The 23,936-nt window shown below is 38.0% G+C and overlaps 1 protein-coding gene across 6 annotated transcripts in view; it reads right to left on the reverse strand.

Moving 5' to 3' along the window:
* Positions 1–23,653, reverse strand: part of pard3bb (par-3 family cell polarity regulator beta b) — a 227,837-nt gene extending 204,184 nt beyond the window's left edge. For 2 of the 6 annotated variants that reach the window (XM_067603155.1, XM_067603154.1), the window contains exons 1-2: positions 22,409–23,653; positions 8,673–8,774 (exon numbers count right to left, since the gene is read on the reverse strand). In XM_067603155.1, the coding sequence (XP_067459256.1) occupies positions 8,673–8,774; positions 22,409–22,525 (219 nt within the window). In that variant the 5' untranslated portion in view covers positions 22,526–23,653. Of the gene's footprint in view, positions 1–8,672; positions 8,775–15,162; positions 15,415–22,408 lie in introns of those variants that run through there. The other 4 variants (XM_067603150.1, XM_067603151.1, XM_067603157.1 and 1 more) reach the window with 4 other exon arrangements.
* Between the last annotated feature and the right edge of the window lie 283 nt (positions 23,654–23,936).

A 23,936-nucleotide genomic window follows, 5' to 3' on the forward strand; every position in this document is an offset into this window, starting at 1 on the left:
AGCAGAGTTTGCATGTTCATAGCTGTGGAAAACTGTAGAATTACAGAGCACAGAAGGGAGGGAAGGGCCTGGTGAGAACGGGGAACCTGCTCTGAATAATCTCCTCATTAACAGAGATATGGCTACTTTGTTAATGATTCTAGTACTGTAGTGACCTTTCGTTTTTTTTAATCATTATGGTTTAACTAGCAGACAAATCATTTCAAAGTTGGATTAGAGTTGTTAGGAGGAAAAGAGATTTTTTTTTAATAAAATAAAAAAATATAGATTGTCAGATATAGATCTTAGACCCTTGATTTAAAAAGTTTTGATTTAAAATCTAGCCTAGAAACTCAAATTAGGAAAAACCAGTTAAAGACATATGACAATCGAGATGACATAAACTTTATTAAGACATAAACAAAGCCTTAACACAAGTAATATTTCACTTCCTCAGACTCACACTTCCTGTTTCTCTTGGACTTGCAGTGCATCCCGACCCAAATAACACGTCAAGTATTGATGTAAACAACTTATATGCATTATTTATATTTCAGTTAAATGTGTAGTTTAATTACTATGAAGCTTATTTAATATTTATATTTTAGCTAACATTATTCATTTTGTTCTAAAGCTTAATTATCACTTAGCAAGAAAGCTATCACTTGTTTATTGGTAACGTTGCCCTCTAGTGGACAGAACTTAAAACAACCACGTTAACAGTGCCACGAGCAATTCTTCTTACGCCAGTATATACAGTGTATAGGTACATATTAATAATGAGCTAAATTTGAGCACTACAAGTTTGAATATAATTTGAATATTAAGAATAATAAGGAATGAAATTCGAATTGGATTATAGAGAAAGACTGACAGCACTGTCTGTCTGACAGACAAAAAATAAGACAGTTAATGCAAGAGTCGAAATGACTGCATTGTTTAAATATTACTGAAAGTGAGAGATGAAATGTTTGTCTACTCTAGCAAACGATTTTGGCTGACTGGAAATAAACACATACACACGTCAGTGAAAATACACACACACACACACAGTATACTCCCCACTGAGTTGGCTTGAATCCACCAACTGTCCATCTTACTGCCTCCAAGTCACATTGTTTAAGGTAGTTTCATCTTACCAACCAGACAGACAGTATAATCGCCAGACATGCTTCAAGTTTGATCAATTCAAAGTGTATTTTAACAGGATTTACAAGGCCATTTACAAACCATTTTCCAGAAAATTACACTCTGATGCCATTGTAGGCCTATATTGAACTAAATTTCTCTGAGGAGGTGTCCGCTAGATAACCCCAGGAACACAGGAGATCTCACAAACACTTCTTTCTTCTGATATCCATGCTAGGTTTCTCTGCTAACATAATAAAAATAATCTGTGACAGGGTTATTCAAGTTCAGGCACTGTACAGTACAGAGTAAATTATCACAACGGCTGAGAAAAGGGACACGGTGCATATAACTGCTGCCTGGGTGTTTTCCAAGTTGCAGCTTTATGTCCATAAAATTTACATGACATCTGGACTAATGTTTATCATAGGGCAAGTGGGATACTCTAAAACAAAAAGGATACTATGTTCTGTATAAGCCAAACCATCTATATACACAGAAACACACCACTGAAAATGCACCACTGATGATCCAATTTTTCCTTTCCTGGTACAGATGCCTCAACCCAAGGTATTTACAGAGTCGTGATCCAATACCATCGCTGTCTTTTTTTTGCATTGTACTGCACTGTATTCCTCACTGCATGGAACTCATTTGGATCATTTTTATGTCAGGTAAAATGAGGACAGGGATTGCTGCGGCACTAAAAACGAAGTCAGCGGCCTGAATGAATGTAATTGTATTTAATGTGAATCAGTCAAGCCATTTGGTAACTCTAGACTCAAGGCTGTAATCATTTTCAAAGGAGAATCTACTAAATACTCTCTGGTTCACACAGTTTGATACTTAAATTTGGCCAGTTAGTAGTTATTAATTGAAAAGTGTTATTAACATCTGATACCCTGAATAAAATATTAGTAAAACTCCATATCAGGCATTTCAATTGCATCGAATATTACAGCCTCCACACTGACTATAAAATGTGAATTAACATTTTTCTAGAAAAGTTTCAACAAAAACTGAACATGAAGGTAGGATTTACTTCAGGGCTGCTGTATTAAACCGCATTAGTTTACATGTACTCAATAAACTGACAACTGTATGTTTCTTTTGGAGATGTGTCTAAAACCACAGTAAAATGTGTATCATCTGTTATAAATATTGATACTATGGGAGAGGGCCAACAGAAAAATGCCTTTGAAGGAAGCTTCGTAAATTCACTCATCAAAAATATAATAATTTTGCCAGACCTGGAACCAGTAGGAAGTCCTTTTAGAGGCTAATAGTAACTACAGCTGAATAAAGATGGAGTATACAGAATATAACATCTGTGCATGTGTGTGTTAATAGGCTAAATAATGACTGGTACAATTAGTCATGATATAATAGAAATAGAAAGCCACTGTACTCCAGGGCTAACCTGTGTTCCATTAGCCTTTCTGCATAGAGGGTTTCAGTAAATATTTTATCCAGGATTACATTATTGGATCATATATAGATGATAATGTGTTACTCCTTTACAAATGTGTTGTCCAGACTAATATTTTCAAGCAAATTGTATTTAAAAACTGACAACATGAACATTATGTAATCAAATATATATAACATATCTTCAAATCAGATATAACAGGGTTTCCGCCAGTGTATTGCAAGCTTCTTTTTTTTTAAATGTATTTTAAGATGTACTTCTAAACTAAAATGTGTTATACAAGTAGCTTAGCTCCTTTAAGAAAGAGCTCAGTGCATAGCGAGTATGCAGATGAGAGAAAGCGTGTGTGACGGTGAGACTGCGGCGACCAGAGCAGAGAATATAAAGTTAGCAGTATAGCTGTGAACATTGCACTGTGTGTACAGTTTAGGCTATTTGTCAGTGAATACGTGCTACAATTCTACTGTGTGTATAGCTCTTTTAAAACACACATACGCATATCCTGCATACTAATATGCTCATAGAATGTGTTGTGTGTATCAGTGAACAAATAAATGGTGAGGTACAGTAAATGGATGCTTGCTGTGATCATGTGTGTGCATGCTTAAAATAAAAGAATACTTATGTTTAACACACTGATGTGTACAAATGGAGGCATGCTGTGTGTGTGTGTGTGTGCTTGAACAAGTATATGCAATATTAATGTCCCTGAACTAACGGCAATATCATACAAGGCAACTGTATTTCACCATCCCTGGTCTCTGTAAGAGTGTTTCTGTAATACCTACAATGTGTGAAAAATACATTAGGAATTACACTTCCAGCTACATTGAAAATGCTGATGGGAATCCGTATTTCCTGCTTACTTTTCATTTTCTTTGACATAACACTGCGAGTGGGCTTGAAAACAACATGCAAGGGAGACATTAGGGTAAATGAGAAAAAAAACTATGGTGGGGGTGAGGGTGGGGTGTGGGTGGTGGTGTTGGTGGAGGTCTAAAGGTGAACTTGCACACCACGCGTATAAAAGAAGTTACCCCACATCATTTTTCAGCTGCTATGGTTGTACCATATGTTTCTATTTCATGTGGACGTGGGTTTAAAGGTGCAGTGTGTAGAATTTAGTGGCATCTAGCAGAAAGGACTTGGCAGAAATGGAATATAATATTCATAAGTATGTTTTAATTAGTATATAATCACTTGAAAATAATAATCATTGTGTTTTCATTATCTTAGAATGAACCCTTTATATCTACATAGAGTGCGGGTCCCCTTCCACAGAGCCTGCCATGTTGCACTGCCATGTTTCTACAGTAGCCTAGAACAGACAAACCAAACACTGGCTCTAAGGAGGGTTTGTGTTTTTTGCAAGTTTTGCGGCCGCCGTAGGTTCTCCTACACGCTTGGAAGGGGAAGGGGAGGGGAGGGCTATTCAGTTGGTTGCAATCTGCAACCTCACTGCTAGATGCCACTAAATCTTACACATTAGTCCTTTAAAGGATAGCTTCATACTGGCCATTAAAAGATCCCTTCCAAATGCACTTACAATGTAAATGATGGGGGACAAAATCCACAGTCATTTTTTTTACGTAAAAATGTATTTAAACGTTTATCTGAAACTAATATGTAATGGAACAATACTGTTGTTTTAAGACAGACTCAAATTGTGAACCTATCCTTTAAGGGTATATTGAGGGTCACTGAACTAGATTTCTTTGAACAAGGTGTATTTTTACTGCTTGTTCAATTCTAAAATACATGACTGACAGTTCATTAATAACTGGCACCCAACAACAATATAGCAAACATGAAACTCCCAACCAGTTTTTAAAGGGGCGTCTTTTACCATGCTGTGTTATGGAAAAGCACTTGCACTGTACGGACATCACAAGCTCTGATCTTGTATTTTAGCCCGCAAAGCCCCAAACACATTTCCAATTCTCTCACTCAGATCCAATTATCATCTGGTGTAGATCTGTTAGGAAAAATAAAGTGAGCTAACAGTTTTCCTAAGATTTCAGTCTTTGAGTTAAGCTAAGCTAAGCTACACATGTCATTACTGACCTTACAGAGATGACGGGTAAGATGACAGACGAGTGTGCTTCCCACAATACATGTGTTCTTTTAACATGCTGTGTTTCTGTGCTTTTGTATGCTGTAGTACCTTAAGGTGTTTGGAATGAATGTTAGTGCTACAGATGTTTTGTTGTACACTGTTATGTTGTCTATACTATTGTTATTTTGTACAGCATTTTTCCATCCAAGATAGACAGAAATATAGAGATACTATATACAGAGATACATACAAATTTCCTGTCAGTTGTTACATTAATACCACCTAAAATGTTCACAAATTAGAGCTCTCTCTCAAATAAATCACTATATTTCAACCATGGATTTATAAAACTGTATTTTTGACCTCTGTCTACAGCAGACCTCAAAAATCTTTTTTTGTGTTTTTTTTTTTTTTTTTTGCGTGTGTGTGTGTGTGCGTGTGTGGTTTTAAAGCTAAACCCAGGCAGTCTGGGTCTCCCTACAGTAAAACACTCATCTGGGATTAGGAGCCATTTATTCATCTCAGTTCAGTAATACTATGAGAGCCTCGCTTCAGAATCCAATGAATATTTCACACTTTCATTTCATATGCAATCTCTGGTGCTCAAGAGTGTGTAATGCTGGGTATCATTCTGTACGGTTTATTTCTGTGTGTGTGTGTGTGTATGTGTATGTGTGTCTCACTATATGTGTTTTTGGGGGAATTATTTCATAGCACTTTATTTGATCTCAGTATTGAAATGTATATTTTGTGGTTTGCATGTGCTTAAATGTTTTGATTTTATACCGCAAAAGGTATGTTTTGTATGTTCAAAGGACATGAACCAAAACCATTATGAGCCCTTTGTTAGTCAATGTGAGATGAGGAAGTTCAGCGGATAGTTGGGGGAAGAAATGTAAAGCAGTTGTCACACTGTACAGATACAGTATGTATCTTTAGGGATCTCTCTCACACACATTGATTTGCAATGACTATGTCTCCAGCCTCGATATAGAAACCTGCTAAACCAGCTTTAACTTTCAACCAACTATTCAAATGATTTGACGCTTATCTAGTCCTCTAGCCAAACTAATACACTGCTCCTTTTTTTTGACATCAAATCATTAGTACAATGCTTCTTCAGTCCTGTTCACAATGACAGGGAAGTACACAGGTGTCAGCCTCACCATTAGAAGAACTATACCAAACTACAATAGAGCTGAAACAATCAGTCGTTTCGCTGATTGCCGGAAAATTAATTGGCAGCTATTCTGATAATCAATTAATCGTTTAAGTAGTTTCTGAAGTGCAAAATCCAACAGTTGTATTGTTTGAGCTTCTTAATGTAAAAAAATGTTGCTTTTCTTGTCTTGACACTATAGTAAACTGAATATTTATGTATTTTGGACTGGTGATCACACCAAAAAGCACATTGACTATTTTCTGATGTTGGCTGAATGTTCCATTGATGAATCAATGAAATAATAAAGAAAATAATCGTTAGATGCACCCTTCAACTACAGAAAGGTCCCAGTTAAAGCTGCACTAAATTTTTTTTATATTTGTAATAAATCAAATGAATATACTGCATGTAATGTAAATGGGGTCACTCGTAGCTGCAGGTCAAGGTTGCTCTAGCAGGCTGCAGTTCCCCTGAGCTCTACTGAGACTTTGAGCTCATTATTTTAGTTGTACAGCCTGCAAGTTGTTTAGTTCAATTTCACCACTCTCATCAGCCTTGTTCCTGGCCACAGCAGGCAGATGTTTTCAGCGAAAAATCTCTAATAAACCCATAATACTCTATCTACCCAACACCAAAAGGCCGACAGACAAAGTTAGTAACTAGCGAGAGAACATAGCGGGGCATTAAGAGGCAGATATTTCCATCAGTCTCCGTAGAGACCAAACCAAACTGAAGTGGCTAAACAAAACACTTACAATATATTTTTTAGCACAGATGCATAGCACATACTACAGTCTGCATACGGATCCCTTACATTTGTTTTTTTAAAGATTGTGACAAAGATACTTACTGAATGGGGCGTTTTACAGTTGGTGGACAAACTATATAATGGTGACAGTTTCTGAATGACCATAAATCTAGTTTAGCATTTCTGTATTGCAATTTCTTGTTTCTTATTGACTGGCATATACACCAAAAAGCTAATATCAGCCACTAGCTTGAATAGCATCAGTACAAACCAGGACCGGGAATCCCTCATATTAGTACATTTGGTTTTGGCCTGTATAACCAAACATCATATACAATCTTTTTTTTCCAACTAGAGATTTGTGGCTGTAAAAATGATGTAGTAGTAGTTCTCTATGCTATGCTATACTGACTGACCCTGGGAGGGACTCCATTCTGTAACACCATCACATAAAAAAGCAAAAACGACAAAAACAAGATCACAGTGGCATAGAGCGAGTTACAGTAGTCTACAGCAGGACCAGTGCATGCTGTTCTTTGAATCTCTACAGAACTATGGCAACAGCCACTCACAATAGTAATTGTAGGTCAGTTGCTAGTCTCCTGACTCTGTTATTGCCGCTGTCACTGAGTCATATGGCCGCTGGGCTGCAGCTGCGGTGTTTCATGTAACCCCTCCCACACTTTGAGACTTGAGAGCTCATCAGGAAAACTCATCCAGCAGAGAGAAAAATCTAGGCTATCTAACATATATATATATAAAATGATATAAAAATATAATGTGGGAATATTATTTCTTTACTGTAAAGATGGCCCTCATTAGTCACATTTCTAATGCAAGATTATAAACATTTTCCATTTTGCTGTAGCTGGTCTCCTGCTAATATCATGTTTAAAAGATCTCAATACTTTGAAGCATATGACTGATTATTTTGACATGAATAGAGCAGGCTTGGGTCCTGGCTAGAGTGAGAGGGAAAGATCATTTCAGTTGTTCCCCAAAAGGTTCTTACAGCCCTGAGAGAAACTGTCAACTAATGCAACTTTGTTCTTAATTGGTTCAGGGAATCTCCAACAAATCCTCGAGTATTTATACATCCTTAAAGGGATACAGTATAAGCCAGGGACAGAGAAATACACTGTGCGTACATTACACTTTCTAGCCAGTAGGTTCTTCAACTTTTCAAGGCTGTGACCTAAATGAAAAATTCAGTTCACCATAGGATACAGGCTCATTAAAACATGTTGATACTGTTTTAATGTGCAGATCCACCAAGAGAAGGCTCAAGATTCATTTAAGGTCCTAAGCCGTGGTTCAAAAAGCCCATAATCTAGGCCATTTATCACATTCTAATAATGCCAGAGTCTATGAGAGAGTATGAAAAAAACCTCGACTTTCCAAAGGGGAAAATGAAAGATGACACATTCCTCAGGGGAAAAATAAGAAAAATGGGGAATATATGGATTAAGTTTGCAACGTCTCTAAAAGTGAATTGCTAATGACACTGCTTAATGCTTAAGGCAAGTTAAAACCTTTTCCCTTTGAATTTTGCTTGTGAGGCAATATTCTATCTAAGGGAGTGGCTTACAGGCCACTGCAGTTCAATACTCTATTGTGTGAACAGAGTCACACACGCACACGAAATGCAAGGCACAGATACCCACTCAAACATTGTACCAGTATATATACCCTTGTGCACATACACAGTGTTATGTGAGTAATTAATAGGTATAAATCAAAAGGATTATACGCATTATACGAGAGGCATCAAAAGGATTCAAGAAATAAAGAGGGTTGACTTAAACGCAGTGATTTTTTAGCTCTCTGTAGAGAACAGGATCTGCATGGCACTCCTTTCTCTTCTTTGTGGACTATCTTGCTGCATATTTGGTTAGTCACATGCATGTTTGTGTATTCTTCTTAGTAGTGGTCACGCAGGAAACAGGCCATTTTAATTAAAGGCTATTAAAGTCTAACCTCACATATGTTAGTGAGCATGTTTACATGGTCGTTTGTGGTCAGCTTTAAGTCACATAAAACAACAGAACTCCTTGTTGACTTTGTTTTATACTTAAGAAAGTAAAATTAAAAGAAAGTAAAAATATCCCTTTAATTACAAAAGCAGAACAAAAGCAGGAGCAGGAACAAAGCAACAGATACAAGTTCTTACCTTGTCCTTGTCTTCTACCAGATCACTGAGTATATCATCAGGGTCCAAAATCCCCCCATCACAGTATTCAACATGGTGAGTCCGAACCAGGAAGTCCCCTTCCTACAGCACAAAACAAAAAACATGTGAAGAGAAATACATACTATCACTGTGGACCCCTCTCCCCACTTTATTTATATACACCTACCACATCTCTAAGTCTATTTCTTTACATGGTGACTGCTAATGTAAAATGTCTAGACCACACATTATCATCTGATTAAATCAAGCCAGAAATACGGCTTCAATAGTACATTTTTAAAAAATGTAATTTATGAAACTGAAAATGTGAAAATATAATTTTCTCTATCATTTTCTACCATATGAAAATTACTATTGAAAAAATATTTGTGCACACTTATTCCCCAACACAATTTTTAATGACCTGTTTTAACTCAAATTCAGTTTCCAGATACTTTTTCCTGAAACACAGGCACTGGAAAACAGTAATTCATTACTTTCCATATTAATTGTTGATATGGAAAGTAATATCAAAGGTTAGTAATTCATTGTTGATGGTGTAACTAATTAATAGTCAATATTAACATTTTAGTAAATTTCAGTAATAAGGACAATGTTCAGACTGGTGGAAGCCTCAAACCTCCCCTCACCAACTTGACTTCTGTTCACTTTTTAGTCTTTTCACCTTTATAAATCTTGTATGTTAAAATTGACAAACAGTAAAGCATCTTACTTGCTCAGTTTGATGCATTCTTTGATGTAAAACAAAATACTGGATATGGGTATAATACATCAAACACAAACAATGGAGAGAGGCAGTTTAATCTGGCAGCAGGTGCAGAGGCAGCGCAGGTGAAGGATAGTTTAGAAAATCTCTGATGGTTTGAATGTTTTGCACTTTTATTTACACCTACTGCACTACATGGTAAACAAAAGATCAAAAACTTTCTTTTCAAAGTGCTAAAATTAATTGGGTTTTGATTTAATATACAGGATAATTGAAATCTTGAATTGAAATCTTGATTTTTCTTTTCTTCAACATTATCATATAGAACAATAACAGGATGAAACCAAAGCTCACAGCAACCATAATGGCTTTCTCTACTGATCACCTGCCTGCTCTTCATTTACATAGAACCAATCACAATGTTTATTTACACTAACTTCCGGGTAGAAAACCCCTGCCTCACATACATACAATTTAATGGCACAGAGCAAACAGGGGCGAGGAACAACCGAGATATACTCTCAACTGTAGAGAAAATGGTTAAGTCTTGTTGTGTACGGGGTTGCCAGGTAACGAGAAAGAGTGAAGAAGGGTTCAGGTTTTTCAGTGTGTGTGTGAGAGTGTGCGTTTGTAACTTGTCCCACAGTCTCAGAGTTTAATCCACTCCGGTAAAGAGTCTGTTTTGTTTTCCCCACAACCCTGAATCAGTTCAGACAACTCAAAATTCCACTCCAGGTTTTACTGATCCCCACAAAACAAAACAAACCAAAGTCACTCGCAAAGCAACACAGTACATAAAATAAAATAAGCACAGCAGAAACATCAGAAAGGTCAGACCATAACTACTAAATGTTACAGTTACAGCTGAAAATGACAACAGAAATAAACAAGTTTTCTGATTTTACATATCTGTGCAATTCAAATCAACCGCCAGTTGTCTACCCAGAAGTGACTGTTGCTGTTAAGCACAACGTCACAGTGATTCAGACTGTGCTCAACTCCCCCCTCTCCACTCCTCCCACCTCTGCCCTCTCCACCGTTTCTTTCCTCTTCACATCTTCCACCTCTTTCCCTAGGTACAGATTACAACTCCAGCCCTTTCTCTCTCATTCCTCGCTCCCCTTTCTCCGCTGTGTTGGGTCCGTGATTAATGACACCGACACTGCACTGGACAGCTGACTACATAGAGCTGCTTGTTGAACAACATATTGAGACAACACACAGGCACACACACACACAGGTACATATATAAAAGCACACATATCCTAAGGAAATGTACGAGTCAAAATGTTACAGGGTGGTGCTCTATTAAGTCACTGTTTCAGGGTCAAGTGCTTGTCAATGCTTTTCAAAAAACTGCCATCAGTGGAAACAAGGAGAGTGAGATAGAGCGAGGCCATCTGTGTCTATCTGTCCATCTGGATATCACTGCAAGTCTCAATGTCAACACCAGTTCCTACACAAAACATAGCTTTTTTTCAATGAATTACTTACTTCCATTTTTTAAACTGTTTTATAGTGTGAAATAGTTTTTTTTATTAATTTATGCATGGGATACGGTTAAAGATATGTCTGCCTTTCTGATGTGTTTTAGTTACAACAACTCAAACAAACAGCAGCAGAAGTTCATTTAGTTTCCAATACCCAAGTGTGATTTACTATCCAGACATTTTGAAGCTGATTGGCTTAGTGGTGTCTCATAGGAGCACTAGTCATGTGATTACACAGTCAAAAGCTTGGACACACTTTCTCATTCAAGGAAATGAGAGGGTGCGTCCAAGCTTTTGACTGGTACTGTATCTGAACTTATTCTTTCACACAGAAGATATTTTAAAATACATCTAGTAAGTATGGCTTGAGGTTAAGTATGATGACATACTGTATGTTCAGCAGAAACTCTGTTTACATAATACTTCATTGGAGTAATATGCTGCCTGCGTAACTGATCTTGACTTTGGTCATTCTTCACTGTCATCTGGTACCAGCTGATACATGCAAGTATCTTACAAACATTGTTGTGTTTGCTTACTAAAATAAAGGCATTTATCCCATGTAAAATATGACCTGTGTTCTAAAAGAAACATCTATTTTTTTTTCTGTTGTGTCACCAAACAATGGATTTCAACCAAAACTGTTACACAAGACTTTGACACTGTGGCTGTTTACACTGCGCAAATTGTCTCTCTCTGTCTCCCTCCCTTCCTGCTGGAATTCATTGTGTGACTACGTTGTAACACTGGCTTGGCTCACACCCAGGCCAGATGTATGAGAGAGAGAGAGAGAGAGAGACTTTCAAACAATGTGTTTGCATTGTTTTATTTAGTTTATTTTCCTTGAGCACTATCAGTCAGGATTCTGGGCTATATTAAATCTGGGACAAGACATGTGAATGTTTTTATGATTACTAAGGAAAATTTCAGAGCCAAAGTTTTAAGGAAATTATTGTGTATGTTTTGTAACCTTGGCTATGCACTCAGTTTCACTGAGCCCAGTGTTTGTAAAACCACTTGGGCTTCAGAATGGGCTCCAGTAGTTTTTAAGTTTTGTATATAATGGTTTAAAGGATGGGTTCACAATTTTTAAGCCCAAATGAACACTGAAACCGCTTTTTCTTGCCATAATCATTCCTCCTGTTCATACTGACCATTAGAAGATCCCTGCATAATGCACTTACGATGTAAGTGATAGGGGACAAAATCCACAGTCCTCCTTCTGTGCGAAAATGGTCAGACTGAGCAACAATGTATTTAAAAAAGTTTATCTGAAGCTAATATCAAGCTTCAGCCATCCAAATTAGTCAAATCAAGTAGATATCTTTCAACGTCTTTTTAGTTCTTAAGTCCGTCTTTTTGTTACTATACTTCCACCGCAGCTCAACCGGGAAAAACTGTCCAAGGAAACACAAAGAGGGAATTTGGTGCTAAAAATACTGTAAATGTGACAGATATCCACTTGATATGACTAAATCAGGTTCACTGTCTCTCCTCTGCTCCGCTGCGTGCAGCACACGTACACGGAGGGCTCAGCTCTGCCGCAGTGAACCACAGACATCATAATATGAAGCTATTTATTCATTAAATTTACAGAAAATATGATATATCGTGACATGTATCATTATCGGGATATGAAATTACCTATATCGGGATATGAGATTTTGGTCATATCGCACACATGAAACATGATAAACCTCACTATTCCTTACATTCTTTTTAGATAACAAGACTAAAGAGAGGCATCAAGTGTTGAGATTTTCATAGGTTTGCTTATAGTCCACGATTACATTCCAGTGCAAAATGAGCTCACAGGTACCAGCATAACTTCTGCTATGTAAACAAAGCCTACTCTGGTCATCATGTCCACATTAATCCTCCCAAGGGAGCCCTGGGGCAAAAGTGAGCTTTAGGTCCCTACTGAACCCAAGTACAACACACACAACATGTCCCTTATTATTTCAGTTAATATTGTGCTTTAGTAGTGCATACTCACAAACAAATTAGCAATTCATCTAATTAAACCATATGACACACAGTAAACCTGGAGCTTTTAAGGGCCCTGAGGATCTGGAGCCTCGGGGGAGTTGCCCGCTTTGCATGGTTAGTAATCTAGCACTCTCTACAGTTTAATGTTTTATTGGGCTGTAGTGCTGTATATCACAAACTACTGTATCTAAGCCAGAATGCCTTCTTGGTTTTCTTCTTGTATTTTCTGCAGCACCATCACATTAATTATTTTTAATCAATAACCGTACTAGTCATTTATCAAGCAAAAACACAACAATTCGCAGGTCACACCACACAAATCACAAGGACTGAGGTGCTTGCTTTTCTCCATTTTATATAAATATAATTTGAACACTTTAAGGATTTGGCTGTTGGTCAGACTGAACAAGCAATTTTTTCTCTGAAACTTGTGACAGGCATATTTTCAATACAATTTTAGAGCTGCAGCAATTAGCTGATTAATTAATTAGCTGATCAACAGAAAATGAATCAGCAACTACTTCGATAATCAAATAATCATTTCAGTCATTTTTTTAAGCAAAGATTTCAAACATTTATTAGTTTTAACTTCTCGAATGTGAGGATTTGGATCTTTTCTGGGTCAAATATAATAGTAAACTGCATATATTTTAAATATGAACTTTTTATCAGACAAAACAATTCATCTTTTAATCAAGAAAATAATCAGCAGATTAATTAATAAAGTAAATAATTGTCGATTGCAACCCTAAAAATTTTCTAATGAAAATAAATGAATAATTTACCAATAAAAATGATCATAGATTAATGAATCATAAAGAATACAGCCAGTTGCAATACTGCTTTCTGTGACCAGTAGAATTTAAAACTAGACTAGACTATCCATTTAACTGCCAGATAACGGCACCTCCCTATGAGCACAACTTCCTGGAACACACTGGAAAATCACATCACTACTGTCTGACTATTTGACCACTCAGCCAGGACACAAGACTCACAATCAATATGTTTTAATTGCATCAGTGGGAAAAAATAGCAGGAAATGTTTCAATATAAAGTTTTTGCACAAACACCAACATCCAACAATGTCATTGCTTAGGCCTGCTGTTGTTTTTAGGTCAACAACCCCCTCTTCATTTTTGTTACAGTGAGGAAGCCATACAGCTAAAAACACAAGAGATAAAGAGGTAGAGAGATAAGAGCTGTGAGTACACTAATCTTATCTGAAATTGAGGAGGAGTGAGTGGATTTTGTTGCATATTTCTTGTGAACTACAGAAATCCTGTACCTCTGAGTCTCAGATATTGGAGAATTAGAGATAAGAGCTGTAAACACACAGATCTAATTTGAAAATCAGGGGGATTAGCACTTAATACAGTGTTTTGCCTGATACTATTACAGATAATTTTGGGCGGTTTTTGGTATTTGACTCTGAGGAATCTAAAAACGATTATCAGGTTGTAGTGAAATCCCACCACAGTTACACCATTATGTAGATCATTCTGTTTTTTATCAGGTATGTGTTATCCCCCCCCCCCACCATCCCCCAATTCTTTATCTCCAGTTACAGTGAACCTTTGTAGTCTGTCAGTTGACGCAAAGGTTTGGTATGTATGCTGTTGTTAAAAGTGAAGGCAGTGCAAAGAAGAGGATTTACAAAGCAAAACTGTGGTCCAGGGTTCACTTTAAGCAAACCCCTGCTCTCCACACAAAATGTGAAAGGCATCCACTCGACAAACGTACGGCTGAACGCTACAATAATTTGAATCTGAGGCGGCTTACATCAAAATTCCAATAGAAAAAGAAAACTAGATTTCCAATGTTTGGGTCCTAGAGGGGTCTGGAATAATCACAATATAGTCGAGCAGGTCAGGTATGTCAAGTATGCAGTATTAACACCGGAGCCGTTCTAAGCTGTCTTAACTAACATGGTTGTATAGAGACAGCGAGCACTGTTGCAGCACCCGAAACTTTGGAAAAATAAAATCTGAGTTTAACTGTCCGTTGACCCATCTCATGACCCGGTTGTGACAAAGCTTGTGAAAAGCAAAGCAATGAAATTGCTGGTGGAAATGTCATTGTATCCCTTACTCACAATGTTAACATTTCATCAGAAACTCCACATTTCAGCTATACTCAAGGTAAATGGTAAATGGACTGCACTTACATATCACCTTTCTAGTCTTCCGACCACTCAAAGTACTTTTACACTACAGGCCACATTCACCCACTCGCACACACATTCATATGCTGATGGAAGAGGCTGCCATGCAAGGTGCCAAACCTGCTGATCAGGAGGATCTCATCATTCACACGGCAATTACGGGTTCAGTATCTTGTCCAAGGAGTAGCCAGGAATCGAACTGGACTGGAGGAGTCGGGAATCAACGCCCTCTACCTCCTGAGCCACAGCCGCCCTCAAGATGATTCTTCGCTCATCTAATTAGGCAAATTTGGGTGTATTTTGAATGTTCAATATCATATTTTAGGAGCATCTTAAAAACTAGATAGGATTCATAAAAACTGAGGTGTTAATGATCTGCTTACAAGGGCATTCATCCTTATATGTTAATGGTCTGGCAGTGGAAAACAACCTTTCCTAACTTGGAGAATAGTATAGAATAGAATGGAATGGAATGGAATGGAATAGAACAGAACAGAACGGAACGGAACAGACGTCGAGCTCGATCAACACATTCCTGCAGTGTCTCTGCAGAGAAGGCGGCACGCGTCTCCTCCCTGCCCCTCCCTCTCAGAAACGATTGCCTGCCTGTGCTCTGGCATGGGGCCAGAATGTTTTACAATTTTATCAGCTTGTTTGGCCACGCCTCATCAGCTTTCCTCCTCTGGCTAATGAAACTGCAGCGCACACCCACATAGGCGGGAACCCTTTTATACACATCCTCCTTACAATCTACTGTACGTGCAAATGTAATAAATACACCTGAATAGACACACCATTAGACCATAAAAGCAAGGCGAGTTTGTTTCTTTACTTGTGGCCATATTTGGACCACACACTTCAATCACCAATACTGTGTTATAGAGTCTAATATACATGTAGTTCATACATATTTGAAAAAGGCAAGTCAACAACCTTTCACAGTTTGATACTCCACAGAATACAGCCTACTTCCTAGCAGAGACTAAACCTGAAATCACATAAACAGGCATCCATAAACACACAGCTGCACGCGTTTCTATTTGGCCAAAGGTAATTAAGATGTCTGTCAACAGGCTGATGACTTCCTGACAACTCCCCAGGAAAACAGCCTCCGCTTTCCTTCCACCCCCTCCTTTTTCTCCGGCCACTTCGCCTCGCTATCTCAGCTATCGCCCTTTTACATTCATCATCTTTGTTCTTATTTCATCAAAAGGTTTATTCATTTCCTCCCTGCTGCCTCTCTACAATAACCTTGTGTATTACGGTTCTATTTTTTCTTTGATGCTACTTTCATTCTCCTTTTTTCCCCCCCCTAACACAATTTACACTTAGCCTCCATGTTCATCCATCAAGAGTGATAGCTCTATATTTCTGCTCCTTGGTTTTATAACAAATAATTATACATTATGGTGCACTGAGTGCGGCACTTAGCTATCTCATGTAAGAGAGGTGGATGACAACTTCATTATTGTCACACTAACTGAGTGACAGGTGACTGACAAAGACACACTTCTCACTTCGACAGTACACCATGGACCCTCGGGTTGACATATATTATAGGGATGTCAGAGGATCAAGGTGTACTTCAGTAGATTGGTACTGGCTATATTGAATACTGAGCCCTGAAATTCCATTTCTTTCTGTACTTTATTCCATCGTGATGTTGTTTTATACTTTGTGCAGTAAATGGATATAGAGTGTGACAATTGTCTTAGTCTGTTTATGTTGTTTGTTTTTATCGTTGTAACAATAATTATGCTGATGCAGGTTATTTGGTAATGCAGAGCTATGCGATTGTCACAGATAGCTTACATAAAATGGATTGATTTAACCAAACTGTGCACTGTGCGCACTGTTTTAGGGCAACTTATCTTAAAGGGACTCAGTATTAAAAGATAATATTACATATCAAATGACTCAGATCAGGCTCAGGCACAAAAAATATCAACCAATAACGTGGAAATAAGGGTATATTCCTTGTGTTTCTATCCATCTTGAGGCCTTCGTTTTGAGTTCTGACTCGAATGAGTTATCTCCACTAAACTAAGTCTTCACAACTAAGAATCAGTCAAAAACAGGTTAGCCAAACTCAAGACTGTGTACATTAATTAGTGAAATGAAAGCTAAGTCACTGAAAAGAGCTTAGAAGACGGTTTTCAATAGAAAAGTAGAACAAAAAGTCTGGTGTCTCCTACTCACAAACACATCAGCGCTCTGCTATCACCTGTCACGTTCTAATCTCTTTTGTCTCTCCTATCCCCCTTTCGGTTCCTTACTGAACAACACAAAAGGGTATACAAATTTGGATAATTAGGCTGTGATGATGTTAAACTTAAAGAAAAAAAAAAAGCAATGCAACTAAAACACAAAACAAATCCTCTTTGAAATGTAACTTAAGACCAAACCTCAAGGATCCCCAGCTCTTTTCAAGATAACTAAAAAAAAGTAGCTTTAATACTTATTCTAAGCGTTAGCTCCTCTTAAGCACAGCTGTGGGAACTGGTAACAAAGCAGCTGATAAATGGGACTGCTGGTGACAGTTAGCTACAGTGGATGCGTGCGAAAAAATGTTTTCGAACAAGCAAAATACTCTCTTAAGTAGGATGAAGCAGATAAAGAAGGAATGGAGGAAGGGGTACGGGGAGAGACAGGCAGAAAGCGGTCTCTGTGACAATTTAAAAACATGATTTCCTTAGCACTGGGAGGGATTAGGAAGTGGACTGCTTTACAACGCACACACACTCACATATCCTAGCTTTCTAAACACATTAACAGCCATAATTACCCAGCTACAACAGATTAGTGTTGAAGGGAAATGACTGAGTGATGGAAAGAGAGCAAAGGAAGCATGGAAAAATACACAGAGAGAAACAAATACCGAGAAGAGGGGATGAGATGTAGCAATTAAGGAAACTATTCCCTATCTCATGGAGGAGGAATGACAGGAGGAGGAGGAAAAATGCAAGGAGGAGGCAGTCAAAGGAGGAGAAAAGAGAGTATGAAAAGGAGGAACGCAAACAAAAGGAGAATATTTAAAACGGCAAACGGCAAACAAGGAGAACAGAAAGAGGTCAAAACTATCAAAAAGTAGGAAGAATGACAGACTGAGGGGAAGTAAAAAGTGAAATTACAAAAAGGGGAATGTGAGGGTAGTGAGAGGAGGAGAGATTGTGAAGTGCTGACAAAGCTATGGGAGAGAGTAAGCAGAGAGAAAGAAAACAAGAGGAAGAAGAGAAGAGAAAGAAGAAGAGGAGGCCAAAACACACACACACTGTGCATGTGCTTAACAAGGCATTTCATTCACACAGACAGGAAACTAAGCATTTAAACACTCGGAGACCTAATCAATAAAGCAGGGTGGTGCATCATTACACTTCAAAGCTGCAGGAAAACACACCTGGAGCACTCACTCTATGTCTCAGTGAACATTAATAACACCTGAAATGTGTCTGTTCTCGTGTTAGGCCAGAGATAAAGTACACTGCAAAATGGCGTGTATTAAATTGTCATTTTTCAAGTCGAGCTGAAGTTAAAATTATTTTTTTGCAAGGAAATCAGTATGGTGTTTGTTCTGATTTGTGAAAGTGAAAATTGTAACTAGCTTGCTGTTTTGACTTGGATGTGTCCTCCCGAATGTGTGCTAATGGATGATAGCCACCACTATTCAGAAAAACTGACACCATCACATAGTTTGTGCCCCAAAGACCACTGAGAAGTTGATTTTTCAAACAGTAAAATCTCCTACTCTGTACGTATCTTGGTCACAATAAAACAAACACACACATCTAGGGGATCCATATCAAAACTGTTTGTTCAGAATTGATTCTTGAGGCAAAACTGGTTCTCAGTTTAATGAAAAGAAAAGGGGGGCACTATGTTTAGTCTCTTATTCCGGTATATTGTGTGCCAAACCATTCACTGGTGTCCTTAGTCCACTGGAATGTAATATAAAACATAAGTGACAGTTAACATAATCTTGATGAAGATCACTGTCAGCTGAGAAAAGTGTGCAAGCATGCACATCTTTTTTTCATTTTAAAAAGTTAACTGCATTCATTTGGAAGCATCTTACAGCCTTCTGCATGTATGAGAATAATGAAACCTAGCCTGCTAGCTGACGTTAGCGGTGTTTGGTTGTTCATTCAACAAGCTAAGTTGCAGGACAAGATGTGTGCTTGTGTTTGCAAGTTATCATCAAGTTTTGATGATGTGGACACAGGCTATTGTTTCATTCACTACTATTTTTTAAAGGAAGAAGGTATCCTGCCTCATATTGCGCTTTAATTTAACAATTGATTATTGAATATTTGATATATTTTAAGGTTTTATTCAAACATTGGACATCTTGAATGTTGTTTTCATTTAACAACATGGGCAAACGTCCCTTGTTTTAAGTGTTTTACTGAATAAATGGAAAGGTTTTTTTTTTGCTGATTTAAAAAAATGATCCAATCCATGAATTCAAAACCACGATATGATCTGAACCGTGAGTTTTGTGATCCTTTGCATCCCTACTGTATACACCTAGGATCTCATGCTGTTAGTTTAAGTTTAGACACTTTTAAATGTAGACTATTCATCTCTACTTCTAGGCGGAACAGGGTTATCTCACAAAAGAAGAATAAAAGGTAAAGGAGGAAGTGTTCAAAGAGAAGCGGGGTACAAATGAAAGGGAAGCAAGGGCTGTGTGGAAGGTGAAGAGGAGATGTACTTGTGAGAAGAAAAGGATGATAAATAGGATGAAGGGGGGGGGGGGGGCATAACACACAGAAGCACTGAGTGGGGAGGGGTGATATATGGGTAGATGAAAGCAGATTAAGAGGCAAAAAAGGTAGAGAGAGCAAGAAAATGAAGAGGGTAGGAAAAAAGGAGTGCATCTCCAAGTGCCGTCTCTGTATCTGTCTCACAGAAATACGAACACACACGGCTTCAACATCTCTCTCTCTCTCTCAATCACAACTGAGGCCATCTATCTACAGGACTGGTGTGCTCTTTGAATAATGGAGCCAATATGAAGTGAGTCACTGAGAAGATTTGGTCGTCTGATGGGGGTCACAGGGTTCCTGCCCCGAGAGCAGCACAGGGAATCAACAGCAGTCACAAAGGAATCACAAGAGGGAGTCATTTGCATTTTACACTCACAACTAAAGTGGAAACGAGTCACGCCTGCTCCTGTCTGGACCATCACAATTCATATCAGATATGCTTTTTAATTTTTTATACAGCAATTATGGAGAACTGGACCTCTATGGCTTTGTCTAATTTCCCAAGACTTTGGGATGTGGAAATCACATGGACCTTTTATGATATAAAAATGACAGAGCTTTCAATAATTCTTCTATGGCTTCGGGGAAAAACCTCAAATGTTATGAAAGTGCTGTTTCATAAAAACTTATCTCGCCTCTTTTACAAGTCTTTCAGGAGTTCATGAAAATCTGAACACATTATTACAAAACTTCTGACAATGAATAATGTAGCTAACCGGTGGCTCAAATGTCAAAGAGCCTCAAAAAGAGAGAGATAAAATTACTTTTTACATTTTTTTGTTGATACTCTTGAGCTAGTTGGACTCCTTAGCATAAATTAACATGAAATGTTATTCCGCACTTACGGTGTTACCTCTTAGAAAGTTTAACAAATGAGCAGCAACTACATGAAAAAAACCATCCATCATAACAGCCTCTTAAGGTGACGTACAAGGTGACTACATTTTTAGAAGTGTCAGTGGAAAGTTACTTACAGCCGGATAAGAAAAGCCATTACCAGAGCTCGGTGTATTTTTAATTACCACGAAAAACACATCCATGGAAGCAAGCATCAAAAACCGCGATGTACACATTCAAAGCAAGGATTATTTTGTACCAGACATCCAGTATTGTACTGGTTCCTGCTTGCAAAATGTCGAAATGTCCTAGCTGGATTCATAAAAAATGTGTGCGTCTATTCAAAAACAGGCATCTTTGGGAAAGCTATATTCAAACATCGGGCATGCTGCTTTGCTGTTTAAGGATGCATATCCTTCAAAATTATTTACTAATACGCTGCATGTGTCTAGAGCTGTGACAATTAGTCAATGAATCGATTAGTCGAACAACAGAAAATTAATTGGCAACTATTTTGATAATCAAATAATCGTGTTAGTAATTTTTCTAAGCAAAATAACCAAATATTCAGTAGTTGCAGGCTCTCAAATGTGAGAAAACTAAATATCTTTGAATTTTGGACTGTTGATCAGACAAAAAGAGACATTTGGAGACAATGCCTTTAAGCTTGAGAAATTACAACGGGCATTTTCTCTATTGTCTGACATTTTATAGACAAAAAGATTGATCCGTTAGTCGAGAAAATTATCAGCAGATTAATCAATAATGAAAATAATAGTAAGCTGCAACCCTACACTGATGGAAAGTGACTACGTACATTTACTCAAGTACTGTATTTAAGTACAATTTTGAGGTACTCGGATTTTACTGCTTTATACTTCCACTCCACTACATTTTGGAGGGAAATTTTGTACTTTCTACTCCATTACATTTATTTGACAGCTTTAGTTACTTTTCAGATGAAGATTTGACACAATGGATGATATGATAAGCTTATAGAAACGCATTCTTGAAGATGAAACCAGTGGTTTTCCAACCTTTTTGGCTTTTGATTTTCTTACAAAAAGCAGTGTGTAGTCGGGGTCACATTTCAGATGTCTATGAGTTGTTAACAACTTCACCAAATAGTGATTTTTCCCTCTAAACTTCTCACATGGTTTCATTTCAATAAATGTTCAAATGATCCAACATTTCACCGGAAATCAAAGATTAGAGAAAAAGTCCAAAAACTGAAAACAGATTTGTGTATCAGAACTTTGTTTTTTCTTCTTTCTTCTCCCATTAATCATCTCACAACCCCTCAGATTTATCTGGTGACCCTTTGGATGGGCCCGACCCCTAGGTTGGGAACCACTGGACTAAACTATTTAACTTAATATAAAGTAGTTGAAACTAGCTCCACCTGCAGCAGCTACAACAGTAACATGCTGCTCTAACACTGATGCTTCAGTGTTAATAATCTAATGATGTCATATATAATAATATATCAGTCAGAGGGACGAAATGAGTACTTTTACTTTAATACTTTAAGTACATTTTGCTGCTAATACTTTTACTTAAGTAGGATTTTCATGCAGGACATTTACTTGAATTGGAGTATTTTTACATTGCTGTATTGGTACTTTTACTTAAGTAAAGGATCTAAATACTTCTTCCACCACTGCAGTACTGTATGTCTCTATTGTGTTGGAGAAAGTATATGCATTTTGGAGCCTAACTGTGATTGCTCAGTAGCTGCTGGTAGATGTCAAACTGAACGGTACCTGTTCCAGCAGTTTTCTGTATCTCTGCGTGGCTTGCTGGATGAGGTCCCTCACAGTCCATCCTTCCTTACAGGGCACAACCACACCTGTCTGCCCAAATGTCACCGTCACCTTCATTATAGAGCTTTTCACTTCATCCAAGACGCAGACGTTCTGGTTGTAGGTGATGAACAACTGCAGCAGCAATGCAGAGATGCTCCAGGTTGTAGAATGGGCCTCTGAAAAGTCCTGATGAAGGCCCAAATAGAGAAGGAGGGAAAGAAATAATGGGAGAAAAAGGACTTAGGACTTAAATTGAGTGGCTTGAGAGTGAAATCCAAAGAAAATTCACATCCTTCAAATGTCACACAGCTTGTCAAAGTGGTCCACAGTCAAAAGTGATGCTTAACAAGACAGTGAGATGTGTTTACTGTCTGTTTACCAACTTTTACAGCCACAACTTGAGGTGATAAATAGTACAGCCAGCTATAATATAACTTTCTCAAACTGCGGTCATCAGGGTTTCCTTTCTCATCCCTTCACATCTCCTCTTTGTAGCATCCAACAAGTGTTGATATTCTCCAGTCGGTCCATGCATGTGTTGTTCACTTGTTTATAGACACGTTAAAAGCAGCCCAGCCTTTTTATGACGGATTTGAGTGCGCTGCTTGTAAACGAAACAAGTCTGTGTCCTGTCATGTCTCACTGTGAGTTAGTTATGTGCTGAACTTCAGCTGACACAAGGCTAAAGCTGTCTGTCAGCTAGCTGCACTTGGCTAAAAGTGATTAGCTTGACAACGTTACTGTAAGATAACAAGCCGAGGATGAAAGCATTCAGTTTGCAACACCGTATTAGAAAACCCCCTCACTTTGTCCACTACACCTGTGTTAAGTTACTGCTAGTTCTCACAAGTGAGGCAAGTCTATAAAAAACTTCCTAAGCTAGCTAACGTTAGCCACCTTAGCTGAACTTTGGAGGGAGGTGATGCAGTCGCTCGGGCATCATTCCGCAAGTTTTCCCTCTCGGAAGTTTCCTTTTTTCCAAGCGGTCAGTAGCATCCACTTCATCATCGACAGCCACGGTAAGTAAAACGTAGCCGTCTTTTCACATTCAGGTCAAACTGGGAACGAAGTGAAGCTGTAAACAGACCACTGCACTGTCTGTATGTGTGCGTGTGTGTTGTTGGGAAAAGTTTTGAGATTCCTCCACTGCCGTCCGCTCCTGGCCAGCTCCTCCTGACCAGCTCCTCCACCGCTGGTTGCTGTCACTTTTCTTAAAGAGAAAGTGCTCCCATTACTGCCAGAGTGGAAGAAATAACCTGGAATAAGTTTTATATCCCCTAACAAAGTCAGAGAAGTTCATTTCAAAACTTTATATGAGATGTATACAGTGAATTGTATAATCTCCGGATAGACATGATAATGAAACAACTATCCATTTATTCTTCTTGGTCTGATTTTCTCATGTTTTCGATACTCACTGTTTTAAACTTGAAGATCTCCCCACAGATGCATTAATACATATACAAATACTCTGCTTGGAACAATA

Source organism: Thunnus thynnus, chromosome 11 (assembly GCF_963924715.1).
Source record: "Thunnus thynnus chromosome 11, fThuThy2.1, whole genome shotgun sequence".
NCBI classification, from domain to species: Eukaryota; Metazoa; Chordata; class Actinopteri; order Scombriformes; family Scombridae; genus Thunnus; species Thunnus thynnus.